General features: G+C 42.6%; 2 protein-coding genes across 6 annotated transcripts; both read left to right on the top strand.

Moving 5' to 3' along the window:
• Nucleotides 1–102: 102 nt before the first annotated feature.
• On the top strand, nucleotides 103–7,888 carry mapkapk3 (MAPK activated protein kinase 3). Its single transcript, XM_088389004.1, has 10 exons — nucleotides 103–702; nucleotides 3,230–3,369; nucleotides 4,325–4,389; nucleotides 4,893–4,972; nucleotides 5,051–5,177; nucleotides 5,288–5,363; nucleotides 5,441–5,565; nucleotides 5,772–5,857; nucleotides 5,935–6,015; nucleotides 6,867–7,888. Exons 1-10 carry the CDS (start codon nucleotides 409–411, stop codon nucleotides 7,020–7,022), a joined length of 1,230 nt encoding a protein of 409 aa, XP_088245130.1. The 5' UTR covers nucleotides 103–408; the 3' UTR covers nucleotides 7,023–7,888.
• A 1,986-nt stretch (nucleotides 7,889–9,874) lies between these two features.
• Nucleotides 9,875–17,494, top strand: pfkfb4a (6-phosphofructo-2-kinase/fructose-2,6-biphosphatase 4a). Of its 5 annotated transcripts, none has more exons than XM_088389001.1 (14): nucleotides 9,875–10,073; nucleotides 12,734–12,850; nucleotides 12,948–13,044; nucleotides 13,121–13,187; nucleotides 13,268–13,342; nucleotides 13,465–13,521; nucleotides 13,602–13,723; nucleotides 13,841–14,048; nucleotides 14,157–14,303; nucleotides 14,393–14,497; nucleotides 14,646–14,775; nucleotides 15,030–15,092; nucleotides 15,177–15,241; nucleotides 16,780–17,494. In XM_088389001.1, the coding sequence occupies exons 1-14, from the start codon at nucleotides 10,019–10,021 to the stop codon at nucleotides 16,837–16,839; spliced, it is 1,368 nt and encodes a 455-aa protein (XP_088245127.1). In that variant the 5' UTR covers nucleotides 9,875–10,018; the 3' UTR covers nucleotides 16,840–17,494. The 5 variants fall into 5 exon arrangements, with proteins under 5 accessions (XP_088245127.1, XP_088245128.1, XP_088245126.1 ...); XM_088389002.1 differs by lacking the exon at nucleotides 16,780–17,494 and adding an exon at nucleotides 15,818–16,467; XM_088389000.1 differs by lacking the exons at nucleotides 9,875–10,073; nucleotides 16,780–17,494 and adding exons at nucleotides 11,755–12,018; nucleotides 15,818–16,467.
• The last annotated feature ends 743 nt before the right edge of the window (nucleotides 17,495–18,237 follow it).

The following is an 18,237-nucleotide window of genomic DNA, read 5'->3' as shown; positions in this document are numbered from 1 at the left end:
CTTTGTCTAGACTTGAAATAACTCAACATTGGCATTTGACGGGCTGGTCCTGCACCTTTAAAGCAGCCGCTTGGGTCGAGTTGTGAAATGAGATCAGTCAGTGGTAGGAGGTTGGGTGGGTGGTGCTTATGGCTGATTCCAGTTCCACACTGTCACTTGCCCATGTGAGTCCGTGTCAAGCTTCTCGAGCTGGACTCACTGGCTTGATGTCAGCACACCTGCTGGAATGTTTGGATCCCCCTTTGGGAAAAAAGTTTGAAAAGGATTTGCTATTTTAGATTTTTATTTTTAAGGTATTTACGGAGAATGAGTAGATAACGAAGTTTTGGAGCGGTGTCCAAGACAACCGGGCGCGTTGACTTGACGCATTTACCGGACAGCGGTCACGTGAATTACTCCTGCCTGAACATGCTGCAGGATGGCAACGGGAAGAACCCGCAGGGAGCGCCGAACGCTGAAGCCGAGCACGACTCGCCGTCCGGTGACGCCGAATTGGTGCCGCCGCCTCCACCAGCAGCCGCTGCCGCCGCATCGGGCCCCGAGGACACGCTCTTCCCTTTGCCCGGAAACACCAAACTGGACATCAAGAGACACGCAGTGACAAACGATTATAAAGTCTCCAACCAGGTTCTGGGTTTGGGAATTAATGGGAAAGTTCTGGGGTGCTTCAACAAGAAGACCGGACAGAAATGCGCTCTTAAGGTAACGCTCACCTGCGCGTGGTACAACAGCTGTCAGCAGATTCTCATTTTTAAAACATTACGCAACAGTAATTCTGGTTTTATATCATCATTTTTTTTTCGTTTGCTTTGCTTTGTGGGCATGTGAACAATTTACAACCGCTCATCACATTTTTTTAGGGGTGGGGCAACCCTGAAAACTCACCTACTTGCTGGTTTTGCGCCCAGGCCAAACCAAGACACGTATTTGATTTAAATGTTAGCAAAGATGAGTTCCATTTAGACAAAACTAGTGCTTTGACAACATTTTGTGGCATCCACAAGCAATGACAAACTTATAGGTGGTGTTACCCAAGTTTTTTTTTCCAATTTGCAATACAATTCACCAAAAAAATGATATCAGCAATGATAAGCTCTAGTAAGTTCCATTTATCTTGCCAGGTAATTCTCAACAGTCACCTGTTTTACCCGCTAATCACCTGCTAAAAGCTGGCGAGCTACCCTGGCCATGGATGTATATAATAACCTGGACTGCCAGTCGGCTCTTGTAACTGAAGCCAGACGGCAGCCATCTTGCGCTGCCTTTGTCACTGACAAATTATTTTCTTTCACTGAAAGCACCGTTATTAATGCATGTTTTACACCAGGAATCGTGTATGGAGTAATGCTGGCTGCAGCGACCAATCACTGTATCATCTCAGTATTTTGAATCGTAAATTCAAATCAATTCAAATCAGTCAAATTCAATCGTAAAGTTAGATGTATATTTAACCTCCCGTTTGTTTTTTCTTGATAAACTTTGCTTTCATTTCATTGTTCACACTTTTGACAAAATAACGCAGACGGATCTGAGTAACACTATAGTTGCACGATTCTTGATGCAGCTCATATCTTTTTCAATTGTCTATGTTTTAATGAAGTGTCTGTGTGTAAATACTCCTATGTTTATATTCTTAATTAGATTCTACTGATGCTGCAGAGGAAATTGTGTTCATGCACTCAGACATGTGAAGGGGTGGGGGAAATGCACATTATCAAACCTCATATCATTTCCATACTCAGAATCAGCTATCATATGACACTTTTCGACTGACACTTTTATTCTTGGTGCACAACTCGAGCTTTGCATGTAGGCATTTAGATTGAGAATTGTACAGTAATCCGTAGAGATTCAAGTCGCCAGAGTAGACAGAGCAAAAGCATAGGATGCCGAAATTAGAAACAAAACAGATGGCCAAAGAGAATGTTCTTACAAGAGAAACACATTGTGACACACACATTGGTCGTTAATTCTTACTGCTGTCTCCAAACTCAGGTCAAAGGTGAGAAGAGCAAACAGTTGTCTAATCACTTGTATACTTGTCCTGGCTGTAAAATGAGTGAATCTCTGTTGATTGTGATTCAGTTGTCCAGCAGACCATATACTTTTTTTTAATCACCCAATTATCACTTCAGCCAATTTTGGGAGATAAAAAGCTAAAAGTCATGATAAGGACTTCATAATGTGGATGGAGGTGAGTGGCATTCACCAGCTTGTGAGCTTTTTAATTAACTTATTCTTCCAGCGGCTAAACATAATGGATGTGTTTAATTTTAATCCACTTTGTAGAGGAGCTGGATGGATGCCATTCGTTCAATTTAATTCACTTACAGTCATCAGGATTTTATGTAGTACCTAGATTTGTCTGACTGCAAGGAGTCGGGCCTGTTGAGCTCCACGTTTTTTTATATACTATATATGTATATTGGTGAGAGGTACAGAGCCTTTATATGGGAATTGCGGCTTCCAGGGAGACGAGAAGGGTTCAAAAGAAGTGTGAGGAGGCTGTTAATTGGTTTTGATCCAAATTACGGGGAAGACCGTGTATTCAGTCATCATCATGTCTCTTTCGCTCTCTTTCTGGTCATTTTTAATCTAGTCTCTTTTATTAGTACAGTGCAGTGCAGGAAATGAGGATAGTAAAACAATAAATGATCACACAACAGGAAAATTGCTCATTAAAGTAATGTCTGGTGGATGGAACCGTGGGAAGGGAGTCACACACATTTGCAGACAAGCCACCGGAAACTGTCGTTCTTTCGAATTGCTGTTGAGTGACCTGACACTTCCAGGCATCACTTCCTCTTCCACACACTCGTAGTGAGGAACGGTTATTGAGATTCTCTGTGGAGTTCCCCTCAAATGTCCCCCACAACGTTTACATTTCCAACAAAAAGCACTTTACTTAATGATCAGTGTTTGTGTGCGTGTGGGTGTTCTGCACTCATAGCCTAATGCCCTCTAGTGGCCGAAAGAAACCTCTACAAGTTTGCATGTCTCTCTCACATGTCCCATGAGTCAGTCTTTCCCAGTCTGTGACCAGATCGGCCTTCTTGTCAATGTGAACATCAGGTCACCCTCTTACTGTCATATCCCAAAATAGTCACTGACTGCACATGTATCCACCTGCTGTGTTAGTGTACGTTATAATTAGGGTCTTACCAGAGCACGAAATTGAACTCATACTTGCATTACATTTTGAATTGCTCTTTCCTTCTATGTCTTCCAGATCCTCTATGACAACCCCAAAGCAAGGCGGGAGGTGGAGCTTCATTGGAGGGTGTCCGGAGGGCCGCATATTGTCCGAATCCTAAACCTGTATGAGAACATGTATCATGGAAAGAAGTGCCTGCTCATCATCATGGAATGGTACGAGCTTGCGGTTGAGTATCAGTTGGAGTCTAAATGTTTGAAATCCCATTACTAATTTTATTTGCATTGTTAGAATTATTTGCTATCTAGGAGGTCCATCTACAAAAATAAGCGCAATATGAAGAATTAGAAACCACGTAAACAAGATTTAAAGTTACTTTTTTAAAATTGTCATGTGAGGGAAATCCATTTTGTATTGGTGACTACCCATAAAGTGGCAATATTTTGACCAAATGATGTTATATCATATTCTTGATCAGCCTCGGGGGAGGCGTGCTTGCTTTTGCTGTCATTTATTATTTTTTGCATTGAACTTTTAAGTGGCTGGGAAAAAAGACACATAGTGGTGTGTGGTTTCCTCCCAAAAACTGCTGCTGTCAGCATTTTTACTTGAGAATGCTCAGATATTTAAGAGGCTCTTTGAAAATATGTCCCTGCGATTGAAAAGTGCGTCAGGAGAAAATGTTTGATTGACGTCTTTGCTTTCAAATAGTCACGCACAAGCAAATGTGAACTGAAACAGATCTCATCATATTATTTGATACGGGGGCAGGATTTTATTTATTGACATGTGCTGGCACAACAACAGTGTTTATCTCCTACTGTTTGTAGTAACCATGCACATGTCAGTGAGCTCACGTGGCTGTAAGCTGCTTCCTGTGACAGTGGAGGTCAGCGGAAGAAAACATTTAGTTCTCTAAGTCGAGCACAAAAAGCACATTTATTCATCTCTCTTTGTCTCTGTGTTGACTAACTACAGATGGAGTACACAACACAAAGAAAATCTTAAATGCGAAGGGATTGGTGTTTTTTACTCATTCGTTTTTGTCCTATGATGCATCACCCTCCGCAGAAGCGATGATGACGATAAAGAAAATATTATTGTCAAACTCTTATTATACACTATATCAAAATTGCGAGGGTGTGTGTTTCCATTTGTGTGCTCATGCAGTATGGAGGGTGGAGAGCTGTTCAGCCGCATCCAAGCTCGAGGAGATCAGGCTTTCACAGAGAAAGGTGAGAACTTGTTTTAATCATTGCAGAATGCCATAAAGTGTCTCCTCAAAAGCTGTTTCATCCATTTTGAACAAATAAACAACTTCCTAAATTGACACCTTTTTAAATTGGGTTTTTAAATAGCACTAGCCGCAGCTTGAGTGATTGTAGAGAATATACACTGTGGCTCGAATATACTTTATTGGTGGCTTAGCTCGCCACTGTGAGGTCTGAAACCGGATGTTCTTAGAGGGAAGTGGCCGCTGAGCTTAGAGTGTCACAGAGAATCATCAGCAGCAGGTTGCGACACAGATTCAGCCAGACTGCACGAGTCATAGACAAATGTATCCTTTCATTCATGGCTCAAACAGCTGGTGTGAAAATGTTGCCATTCAGTGCAAACAGAACAGCTTGTTTTAAAATTTCTCAACAGTTGGACATTCAAAAGTTAAGAGACGGTCAAATAAAATTCTTTGATTGAGTTCCTGGTTTGAGACTGTATCTTTTAACCTCCTTCATCCCAGAGGCTTCTGAGATCATGAGAGATATCGGCACGGCCATTGAGTTCCTGCACAGCATTAACATTGCGCACAGAGATATCAAGGTTTGATCCACAATCAGCTTTGGGTTTCCAAAAAAAAAAAGGAATTAACTTCATTTGACTGGATGTCCCCTTCAACAGCCCGAGAATCTACTGTACACATCAAAGAACAAGAATGGAGTTCTCAAATTAACGGATTTTGGTTTTGCAAAGGAGACCACGCAACACAACCCTCTCCAGACGCCCTGCTACACGCCGTACTACGTGGGTTAGTTCGCTTCCTGTCCTACAAAATGGATTGACACACATGTCACACTTAAATTGCATTTGTTTTTGTCCTCCCTTTTCTTTGGTCTGGTTTATGTGGTCGCGGATAAGCACCTGAGGTTTTAGGTCCGGAGAAATATGACAAGTCATGTGACATGTGGTCTCTGGGCGTTATCATGTACATCCTGTGAGTAGCTCATTTTTGTCACTCAAGTTATCCAGAAGAAAAAGTGTGGTATAATCTACTCCCTTGTTCTTCCCCAGGTTGTGCGGCTTCCCTCCGTTTTATTCCAACACGGGTCAAGCCATTTCTCCAGGGATGAAGAAGCGAATCAGGATGGGTCAATATGAATTTCCCAATCCAGAGTGGGCTGATGTGTCACAGGAAGGTGAGTTAATTAAGTATTCATAAATCTTCTGCTGGATTTGAGCAAGTAAGAGAAGATACATGGTTGTTTAATATCATACTTGATCATCTCAACTATTAAATAAAAGTGGAATTTTCCGTATTATGACATTTAAAAAATTATCCGATGTGTGTTTGGGCCACTTACGATCACTTAAGTGAACGTTTATGTCGCTTTGACTCTCGCAGGCAAACATTTGATTCACCAGTTGCTGAAGACGGACCCCAATGAGAGAATGAGCATCAGTCAGTTTATGAAACACCCCTGGATTAGTGTAAGTTTTTGACTCAGGAGTCCACTTCCTGTTAATGTTGGTCTCCACATCTGCATCCATGTGTTTATGCTCCGCAGCAATCCACGGTGGTTCCCTCCACGCCGCTCCACACCACCCGTGTATTGACAGAAGACAGAGAGCTGTGGGAAGACGTGAAGGTTTGATACTTAACAACACTGACCTCTTCTGGCCGTTGTGCGGCATTACAAGAAAAATCAACTTTTTATAAGACTTTCAGATACAATTGTGTATCCAAAATCTGCAGCGTTCCTAAATCAAATTGTCAAAACAAAATATACTTAAACATTAGCTTGTTTATGCTGATGACAATAAAAATACTGTTTAAAAAACACTAAACTAGAACTTTCTGGCAATCTAGCTCACCAATATATGAATATACATATTATTTATATAATATATATCATTAATGTAATGTATACCTTAGGAGGACTAAAAGTCTCCCCCAAGGTCCTGCGATAGGGTTCAATAAAATAATGGTCAACCTCATGTCATTCCGCTTGCGTTCACTAGGGAGCGCAATGACTAAAGGCCCGAACTAAATAAGTTTATCACAAACACACACACACGTTTGTTGCTTTAGCTTTACTTCTCCAAAACCATATGAGGAAATTGTCTATTCAGAACGTTCAATGGATGCAATCGTGCGTGACTGAGTCATGAATACATGGCAGCAATCTTCCCAACAGCTGAAATCTGATGTAACAAGACCACCAAACACAATTGCCTTCAACGATAGACACAATAGCGTACTGTTCTGCAACAGTGCTGTGTAAGTTGTGTAAGCATTTCCCTTCTTAACCACTTCTCAAAAAATACTGTTACTTCAGCTGACCAGTTTGCAACATATCAAAATCAATTAATTGAATTTGGAATGTTGTTTTGGCATCATTTTGCTGATTCTTTCACTTCCTGATACAAAACAAGTTTTTCTTCTCATTTTGTTGACGTGAATGCACTGAGTCAACAGAATCGATCTGCTGTGTCACAGGAGGAAATGACCAGCGCTTTGGCGACCATGCGTGTCGACTACGACCAGGTGAAGATCAAGGACCTGGATACGTCCAGCAACCCCCTCCTCGCCAAGAGACGCAAAAAAGCTGCCGCAGGGGCGAAGGGTGGCGCCACTGTCTGCCAAAGTCAGTGAGGGGTGGCAGCTCAGTCTCACAATGAAGGCCAAAGACTTCCTTGTCACTCTTTGTAATTGAGCCGTGAAGAGATTTGCGTAAAGAGACAACAAAATTTTTAACACAGCAGGAAATAAATAATCCTGACTGTACCGTTTCCTGCCAATGTGTTTGTTAAAGTATTTAATGACATTTTTAGATCCTGTCGCTCTGTCACTGTGCAAGTACTGTAATGTTTTCTAGTTGAGGTCTCATTTTTGACCACGCACTAATAATCGGTGAGCATGGCTCCCATATGGGGGAACCTCTAAAGTTGAGCAATATGGGGTGCTCACATTTCCTGGAAAGGTTTTTTTTAAAAAAAAAAAGAAAAATCATCAATGATTGTCTTCACAATTCTTATGCTCTTTTTTTTTTTTTTTTTTTAATTTGTGTGTTATAGGTGAATAGTGTCATTTCTACCAGAAATGAAATTTCACCTATCACTTCCTCCACTTCTTATCCTTGTTAGAGAGGTAGGCTGCACCCTGGACGACTCACTGATTTACTTTATTTTAGTATTCAGGTAAACATCTCAAAATGTTAATCAAAACATTGCCTGTACAGTTGTTAGAGACTTTATGTTGGTGAGAATTTGATTGCGAAATTAAAATGAATTCACCATGCTTAATTTTCTTGCAGCATCACATAACGAATTGTGTTTGACCTTTGACTTTTATGCATTAGCAAACCTACTGCAGACAAAATGTGAAACTTGAGCACTCTTGTGCTGTGTTGTTTGCATTCAGATGCTTTTGTCACGGAGTTTAGAGCGAAGTCTAACCCGTGTGTCCTTTTCCTGAACTCTGACTATTTTTCAGAAAAACAATAAAATGGTCAAACGTGAGCTTTGGGAGGCTTGTGTGTTTCCTGTCAATATGACGCCAGCACGCTTTACAAAAGTCAGGTGTGGTTTGGTTGTGCGACATGGCTGAGTTGTGACACTGTTGAGAAACAGTTTTTGTGTGTGTGTTAATGAGTGTCAGGGCTTCAGGTAAATAAAGGGTCAGGTCACATATCAAGATGGCAGCAGGAGCGTGTAGCTTACAAAGCACTATGTAACCTGTGCATCTTCTTTTTGTTGCTATGCAGTTGCGATGGTGTTTTTGACCTGGTTTACTCTCCTGACTTGCAGGCACCAAAGCTTCAAGTCCCATTCAGTGTGAATCAAGATGTCTCCATCTAGCCTTAATAGGAGTTGTGTTGCTAATGGTCTCCCCCTCCCACTTCTTGCCTTGATGCATCCTTGAGAAGTTAATGTCCTAAAAGTGTGATTAACGTGGAGTTGCACTGTCATGATTGTATGCCACTATTTGTAGAGGCAGAATTTACAAAGCGGCTTTCTTGCTCTAGATTATGCAGCGAAGAATGTATACTTGGAATGAAGCAATGTGACTTGAAGAAAAGGTCAACACAATCATGTTTATGTTGTCCTTTGATTACCTTTCCCCTATTTCCATCACATGCTCCTTTGTGGTATTTAGGGGAAGGGTTGGGAGTAACCTGAGCATTTAAACTACCTCGGCATCACCGGTGTAAATACGGGATGGCGGCCACGGTTCGATGCGGCCCAAATAGAGCATGACCCCTCAGCTGTTGTTTGCCGCTCTTGAGTCTTTGTCACAGAGACAAGACCGACACGTAAGTGCAGAACTGTCGTGTTTATGTGGAATTCTACAGAGTGTTGCGAATGATTTATTTTGTCAGCGGAGTGCATCATTGTTTTCCCCCCACTATTACTCAGACATTTTGTGAGGACCAGACCGGCCGGTCATGACAACATACTGTACATGTGTAACATCAACAGGAAGAACACATTCTTCACACATGTGTGGCTTGTAATATTCCACTGAACTCCTAAGCGTCATCATGGTGATCGGACAGATGGACGGACAGACGGTTGCCAACCCATTCAAATAAACATTCAGAAACAGGTATCTTTCGGTCCCAATATCAGGTTTTGAAAGTTCTACCCTCCTAAAACTATGAGTAATCTATTCTTGTGTTTCTGCTGGTGCTTTTTTGGAATGGGTCAGAGAAGCTTGATGGACTTATGATTGAGTCATCCATAGTATGACAACGACGCACGAACATGAGACTATTTAACTGGCTTCCTGGTGGCGCTGCCGTTTTTGGTAAGAATGAGAATGTAAAAAAAAAAAAAAAAGGGCTTTGTTTTTGACTGCGATAAGCCACAGTGAGACTGGTCTGACTAGTGTGTGTGTGTCTGTGTGGGTGGGGCGAGATGCCTGAGGAATGGGTGTGATGCAAATTGGAGAGAAGGATAGTACGTGCGGTTTGAGAGGAGGGCAGTAGGACATGTTGACCTTTCTGGAAGAATGTGTTTAGGTCAAGTACCAGTGGACCTCTGAGTGTGTCAATTCTTTGGTATAAGCTTTGCGCTGTGTATTTTCTGCACTAGATACTCAGATTCGTCCTTTCTTCGATATGCCAGACGCACATTCTGGGAGTTGATTTATGAGGTAGAGGTGGGAGTATGTCACAAGTGAGTCGTCAGTGAAGTTCATGACCGTGACATGTGACGATGGGTATCCAAAATAGAAGATGAGCCTGTTTCAGTTTAATTGAAACATCTAATATTATTAACTGAGAACTGATAACTATCAGTACTCTTTGTGTGTGCATGCATATTACACAGTTTTCTGCAGTGTACATACGAGAGCTATATTTGACTGTATGTAACTTTCATGGGAACTTGTCAGCCCTAGTGGGGACACTTCCTTGGAGCCTGTGGGAGGGTGTGTGTGTATTGTGCACGTATGCACGCGTGTACTGTGGGAGGGTGCAAAGGGGGGGCAGGTACTTCTACCTAATTCCGTCCAGTTTTGTAGGAAGCTTCTGGCTTCACACACTCACTGAGTGTGTATCAGTGTGTATGTGTGTGTGAGCGTGTGTTCCCAGTAATAAGCATCCGTGCGGCGCTTGGCTCGGGACTCCATCCGTAGATTGACGGTCCATGATGAGAGGCTGCTCCGGCCGATCCAAGCTACCACAGAACCAAGGCAGAGCGGGTAAGAAGGATTCCGCTTCTCGTTGTTGTCTTGGGCTGTAATTCTGCGTCTTAGTAAGAGGCAGAGGCGCGCGAGGGAGACGTAAACAGGAGTGGACGTGCTGTCTCTGGGCTGGCGCTGTCATCGAGACCTTTACCCTACATAACAACAACAATCTCCCAACGCTGCCTTTCGCGTTGCGCACGCACGCACTGTTTTGCTAAATGCTTTATATTTAAACACAAACAGTTGACAATGCGTGTAGTAGTCGTTGAAATGCAAGCATATCATCACTCGATTGCTTATTTTGATGTTCGCCTTGCTGATGCAGAGCTTCTCGCTCATTCTGGTGGCTCGTTGTTGCGTAGCTTTACAGCATCGTAGGGTACATGTAGCCTGCTATGTAACATAACGTGTGGCAATCGGCTGTTTTCATTCCCAGTAAGGACTGGAGACACTGGTTGGTTCCGTTCATTGAGTCAGTTAGTAGAGCTTGGGCTAAAAGCTGTTAGCTGCTGGAAGGAGGGAGAGTCCTATATAGGGAACCCCGATTTACGACTGCGGAGTTGCGCTCAAACAGCGGAAGCTAATCTAAATTTGTACGTAAGGACCTGACATACAATATACTATCCCAATGCAATAGGAAAGTAGGACAGGATGTTTATAAAAAACAAATGAAACCTGTACGACTGTAACTGAGCGTGCTCCCTGACTTATTTGTCGCGCAGGGAAGTATTCTTGCGCCGCTGCGCAAACTAGTTCATTGCGCGCCGTCACAACAATTAGTTATAGTTGATTCGTATTATAATGAATGGCTAACACAATCAGTGTGTTGCTTGAATTTAGAAACTATATTTTGCAAATTTGAGTTATATCACTAATATAGTATCGCTATTGTTTTTCCACAATAAAAACAGTATGCCTCCTTTATATATACTGAATATTTACAGTATAGAGGAAACTATATAAATTATCTGCTAAGATGGGCAAAAGTGGCGTGCTGACACACATTTGAGTTAATTGAAAGCACGTCATATGTGGGTCACATACCCTGTTGCTCCGCCGTTTCAAGTTTAATATAATCAGGCAATTAAAGCATATGAGCAAAGTGACGCGCTTGTTATCAGAAGCACTATAAAAACAATAACACTTTATTGTCACTGTAAAGATACAGTAGGGTATGTAAAACAAAGTGAAAAATATGAAATACTTAATGTAAATAATGAATGTGGCTTGTTTTAATGGCTTGTCGACTTGCATTGTGTCATACAGAAAGGCAGACAAATCAAAATAGTGATGGGACTTTGGCCCGAGTTATTTCTGGGTAATTGATTCACCGACATCGTTAATGATATAATTGTCACCAACATGGGTAGAGTAAAAAAATAATGTTGACAGAATTATAGTAGGTAATCTAATATTTTGTCGAGTTTTGTTATAGTTTTGTATTTATTATAATATGCGTTATATGCGTGCACGGCTGTATCTTCACCCCCGTTTAAATGCCGTTTTTGTGATGTACTAAAAGCATGATATAATAATTTTCTTTATTTGTTTATTTCGGCTAGTACATATTTTTCTTATAATTCGAGTTGTCGTCATCGTCCGTCTCGCTATGACGTGGTTACGGTAAAACAGCAAAAATATGGCTGCGCGTGCATTGTGGTCATTACTACTACGAGGCGACAATGCACGTGACGTAACATAGCGCGATCGAGTGGGAGGCTGAGAAGGAGACTGGAGGCTGCATCCTCGTTGACTACCACCATGAAACCCCGGTCACCTTCGGAGCAGCATCACGGGAAAAGACCCCGTGTCCCTCCTGCAGCAGCCTCCACGTCGCCGCAAGACGCAATGGAGGACGCTCCTCTTCCGAACCCGCGAGAACTCACCCAAAACCCCCTCAAAAAAATTTGGATGCCATGTAAAAATGGCCTTCCCGAGAGGCACATTTCTCAAAGGAAGGGTGCGTATGGCGACGGTGTGGCTCTGACGTGTTGTTATTCTTTCTCTTTTGAAGAATGCAACTCGTTTGCAGAAATTGTTTGCTTTTATCGCAGTGCGCTAAACCAGTCGAGCCTGCTTTGAATCCCATGATGTGCTGCTAGCTTAAACCGTTAGCTGCTAATGCGATCCTCCAGCGCCTCACGTCACACTTAAGAGTAGCCGAGCAGAAAGGAGACGTGACGTCAGGGAACCGAGTGAAGCACCCGCTGTTGAGAAATACAATACTACATTTTGTATGCGGCGTGTGATTGTGTGTGATGCCTCGGTTAACGCCGTGCCAAGCAAGCCACGAGATGCTTATTCGTGCGAAGACATGCACGGCGATCCTCGGTTTACGACGGAGGTACGGGCTACGCGACGCAACGCCTTTGAACAATTTAATCATGTTGTGCATTGTACGTATAAACGATCTTGATCTTGTGCTAGTGTTGAAGCAATGCAATGATGGCAGACTTCAAAACTGAGATGGCATTCGGCTGCTCTGCCCTCTGACCCAGTCATCTGTGCAAACACTGACCCAGTTAGGCAACGAATTGTTCTTGATGTGCTCACTTTGCGGATGATAAAAGTGCTGTGTTGTTTCACAACGCCTGGTGCCGTTCTTCACACTGTTGAGATGATCCAATGTAAATTAAGGATAGTTCTTTACTGCTGCTATTTGTCTTCCTTTGCAGTCTGCATGACAAACTGTCCTACCCTGATTGTGACGGTGGGCCTTCCTGCTAGAGGGAAGACCTACATCTCCAAGAAGCTCACCCGCTATCTCAACTGGATAGGGGTTCCCACAAGAGGTACACCTTTCTTTGCTAAATATTACATAAGGCAGATTTCCTTAAAGGATAATTGGGAGCAATGCTAAATTTAATTATCATCAATCATCTTCTCCAGAGTTCAATGTAGGACAGTACAGGAGAGAGTGTGTGAAGATCTACAAGTCCTTTGAGTTCTTCCGTCCAGACAATGAAGAAGGGTTAAAAATCAGAAGGTTAGAGTTTCTAATTGTTCTCAAACACTTTGAAGTCTTCCATGCGTGCCAGTGGGCTTACGTGTAAACTTTGCAGGCAATGCGCTTCGGCAGCTTTAAATGATGTGCGAGAGTACCTCACAGAAGAAGGAGGCCAAGTTGCGGTATGTCGGGTTCGGCGATTGCATGCTGCTCAGTTCGCTGTGCAACCTTCATGGTTGGTTCTCTTTTTTGTGGGCCGCAGGTTTTTGATGCAACAAACACCACCAGGGAAAGAAGGGAAACCATCATTGAGTTTGCAGAGCAGAATGGCTTCAAGGTAAAATAGAATAAAGCTGTTTTAATAACAACGTTTGCATGTTCAGTAAATAGACAAGCTATTCAAATATATGCTGCTCCATCTTGCAAAGGATAAAGTTGTGTGCGTGCTTTTATCTTCAGGTGTTCTTTGTGGAGTCCGTGTGTGAAGACCCGGATGTAATCCAGGAGAACATTGTGGTGAGCATGTAGATTTGTAATGCAGATAACATCAGGACCATCAAATGTTGTTCCTCATTTGGACTTTTTTTTGTGTTTAGCAAGTGAAGCTGGGCAGCCCCGACTACACTAACTGCAACACCGAGGAGGCGGTTGAAGACTTTATGAAGAGGATTAAGTGTTATGAAAATTCTTATGAGACATTAGATGAGGTCTTGGACAGGTACTTTTTTTTTATTCTTTTAAATTTGCACTTAGACCCAACAGTGTGCTGCCACCTTGTGGCGTAAAACAGAATCTCTCCCCAAATAAATACAATTTTCAATGCTCTCCATTTTAGAGAACTCTCCTACATCAAAATCATGGATGTGGGTCAGCGATATTTGGTCAACCGGGTGTTAGACCACATCCAGAGTCGAATCGTCTACTACCTCATGAACATCCACATTACACCTCGCTCCATCTACCTGTGTCGTCATGGAGAGAGTGAGCTCAATGTCAAGGGTTGCATCGGAGGCGACTCGGGCCTCACGCCCAGAGGCAAAGAGGTACGCAAGATGCAGTCGCCAAATTGTGGCATTGGTATGCATGATAGGTGAAGGCAAAGTCTGCCACCGTCCTCTACACATGTGTCAGCTTTGTTCTCCTCTTTGCAGTTTGCCAAGAAGCTAGGCCAGTTCATTGAGGCTCAGGGCATCAGTGATCTGAAGGTGTGGACCAGTCAAATGAAGAGAACAATCCAGACGGCAGAAGCTCTCAGTGTGCCCTACGAACAGTGGAAGGTCCTCAACGAGATTGATGCTGTGAGTCTTTGAGCTCAAGTGGTTCTCCTCCATCCTTTCCTGTTTCCATCAAAGTCTTAATCAGTGTGTACGTGTGTGTGCCCCTTCAGGGTGTGTGTGAGGAGATGATGTATGAGGAGATTCAAGATAATTACCCTCTGGAGTTTGCACTGCGGGACCAGGACAAGTACCGCTACCGCTACCCCAAGGGAGAGGTCGGTCACGTTATACAAGATCATTGACAAACAATATACTCATGGGTGTAGACGTGAAGTGAAACTGAACTTCATGCACTCCATCGGTATCCAGAGTGGTGATAGACATTTACAACTGACACCAACTTTTCATTCTTGTAATAACTAGTCTTATGAGGACTTGGTGCAGCGCCTGGAGCCGGTCATCATGGAGCTGGAGAGGCAGGAGAACGTGCTGGTCATCTGTCACCAGGCTGTCATGCGCTGCCTACTGGCTTACTTCCTGGACAAGACGGCAGGTGAGTCTGGGAGATGGAACCGCTTGATGGCGTCTTGAAGAAAGGTGTCACTGTTAATCTGTAGACTACAGTGACCCCCCTCCAGTCCTTGGGGGTGTTGGGGGTGTTGGAACCAACCAATCGTGGAAACCCGCCATTAATTCACTCGTCCCATCTGAAATAAATATATTCTTTAAAAAACAAACGGTCAAGGTGTTCCATAAAAAACAAACGGTCAAGGTGTTCCAATTGTGTTTGTGTCTCCATCCATACAGAGGAACTGCCCTACCTGAAGTGCCCGCTGCACACCGTGTTGAAGCTCACACCAGTGGCCTACGGTAGGACGCCTTTGTTGCCTCAAGTGTGCACAATGTGGAACCGTGACCACCACTGGTCTGACACTGCCATCCTTCTGCCATCAGGCTGCAAAGTGGAGTCCATCGGCCTCAACGTCGAAGCTGTCACCACGCACAGAGAGAAACCAGAGGTGAGCACAATCTCTCAATTGCATGCGCACACTCGCACACACATCAGCGGACTCACATGAAGTGCTGAGACCGGACAGAACCGGATTGTTTTGGTGGCTTCATGCGCTGAACATTATGCTACAACATGATTAGTTGTCAACACTGAAACATAACTTCCCCTCTTACTATTTGCACATGCGTCACAATACAAACGATGAATACAAAATTGTCTGTTTTAAGAGCAATACAAACAAAGCCAGTGTGAAAAACATGACTTCCAAAAAATTACAACCTGACCTCATGAAATTTGATAGCAGAAAGTGAACATGAGAAATTGGACTATTTAAAATTGCACAATAAACCCCTAAATACAATGTCGGTCCTCTTTATAGCTTAAAAAGGAAAGAAAGGGAGTCGGGCCCTAACGGCCCCCCCGCTGATAAAAATATTTGGCGAATAAGGTGATGTCATGCCTAGCTAAACTGACAACTGTAACAGTTTGAACTGTTATGGCAAATATCCTCCTGATGTTTGCCCACGTTGTTTTGATCCCTCCCCGTTTGTGTGTGTGTGCTTTTCCCCCCCTCGTGGAACAGAACGTAGAAGTGTCACGGATGTCACAGGAGGCTCTGCTAACAGTGCCAGCTCACCAATGAGGCACTGCCCCCCACCCCCTTGGCCTCCTTTAGGCCTCATTGCACACCTCTCTGTAACTCTTCCACTGCACACTGCACCTGCCAACCTCTTTGCTCTCCAACTTTTTCTCATCCTATTCCCGTCCAACGTCGTCTGCGCTTCCTGCACTTGTGTGTCCATTAGTGGTAGCTGACTGGAATCCAGTTAATTCTTGATTATTTGGAATAATATTATACGGACCTCGTGTCATGTGCATTCTCCCTTTTTTGGAGAGCAAACAGTTTTAGTGGACATGAGGCTCCGAAATGTGAAGTAACAAGACTAATACGTCGTCCGGTGAAGTTTTTGTGTGCTTTGTTTTCCCTCATGATTGAACTGATGTAACCGTGGTGATTTTTTTACACATACTTTTTGCAATATTGCACAATTTTTGTTTCTTATCAAAATGTGTAGAATGTCTCATCTCATTCGTACTCGACAAAAAATCCTGGAAGTCGGAACTACAGTATGTTTACGATTATTTGACAATGTGACTCCACAATGTGACACTGACGCCAATAAAGAAGCGGTTTCTGTTAATTGTTTTGAAATAAACTTTCACTCAGCATTACTCCAAGTCCACTCTCGTCAATCATTTCTCGACACTACATTTGTTGACACAATATGATTTCAAACTACTTTTACAGATCTGATATTAGTTCCATCATTAATATGCAAATGTCAAAGTGCTGCCAACCTGAATTGAACACTCAACATTTTAATACTGTCAAATTTTAAGACGGAAAAATTCCCTAGTGGACAAAATCACTCAAGCCACTGAAGTAGAACCTGAAACGCTTTAATGCAAACATCCAACAAGTTCCTCTCAATTTCAGCCGACATGTCCATAAGAGCTCTGACACTGATGCGTTGCTCTTTCCAGAACGTGAACGTCCATCGAACAACAGAGGACGCACTGCAGACCGTCCCTGCTCACTTCTGACGCCAATGTGTGCGGCCCTCCGGCGAGCCTCGTGTTTCCCGCAAGGTGCCCCGTCGTTGCTTTCCCTGTGTCATGCACTTCCTGTTCACGTGGGTGACTTCCAGGCTGAAGTGCCTCCTCCGATGCAAAAGCACACCTCTGTAGCTCTAAGGTACCATTTGAAGGAGTTCATCTCATTTGACGTTTTGCACTGTCCTCACAATTTGCTCCAGCGTGGTATCCGTGTGTCCTTAAGATTGTACTTTTGCGCATTAGAGTTTATTAAGTATTCTATTTTTTTTAATTATCACTATGGGTTCCATCCATCCAAAGATCAATTTGCTTTATATTTGAATCGCTTAAATGTGCAATCTTTGTTTTTGTGATAGTGTCCTCAATGTTTAATATGCTCTTTGAAGGTTCCTAACCTAATGTACCTGGTATTATAAAAGATTTTAGGTATATGAAGCGCTTATTCACTGTAATGAAATGACCTTGGTTGTTTCCACGAATTTGGCTTTTATGTCTCACTTCAAGCAGATGTACTGCCTTTATAGTAGAGAGTGAATTCTGATTCTGTGAAGAGTGTGCGTGTGTGTGAAAAAAATAGAGATCACGTCAGGTCGTGGTGGTGACTCCGTTGAAATACAATAAAGATGTTATTTTTACACCGTGACCAATGTTACTGGTACTTCTCTACCCATTACTGTAATTCCAGCCACTCCCCTTGAATTGTATCATTTAACTTCATAGCCCGACTAATATTTATTCGTATTGGGCGTTGGGACCAGACGGCTGTTTCCGTATCATAAATCCTTTAATTTGTATCCGTGCAAGTGTATTTTCACACCCATGGTTATTCCACCAATTTATTTCAATACTTAAGATTTAAGACTTAATTGACTTGGTTTTGTTCATCATGGCCACAAGAGGGCCCCTGTCACTGTCATTAATTTAATGCACATATTAAATTTAAATTAATATTTTTTAAATTGATTGAATACCTGTGATACATTTTTAAAATCTTTATGCAATTCTTTTTTAAATTTGACAAGTATTTCGTATTTTATTTATGTATAATTTAATAAATTAATGCAACAATTTTTTTTATAAAATCATTTCACTTAACCTACTTTGCTAAGAACAAGAACAGAACCCAGCAGTTATTTATACCATTGATCAAGTTTATCTGTCTCGTGGTCAAAATTAGTTTGCAGGGGCAGAGTTCACTGGGTCAAAAAAAAAAAAGCAGAGATCCAAGCTACTATGTACTCTAGGTGTGCCTTGGTTACACATGCAAACACAACCATCCTATGTTGACTGACGGAAAACACCCTTTGCATACGTACAGTAGCAGTCAAGTCGGTTTCACATTCAGGTCAGTCAGAAATGCAGCTCAACCAGGCAATGTTTATTATT

This window comes from Syngnathus floridae, chromosome 11 (genome assembly GCF_059516105.1).
Source record: "Syngnathus floridae isolate MCC-2025c chromosome 11, RoL_Sflo_1.0, whole genome shotgun sequence".
NCBI lineage: Eukaryota > Metazoa > Chordata > Actinopteri > Syngnathiformes > Syngnathidae > Syngnathus > Syngnathus floridae.
The sequence above is the reverse complement of the archived record's forward strand: the minus strand, read 5'-3'. Positions and strand labels throughout refer to the sequence as shown.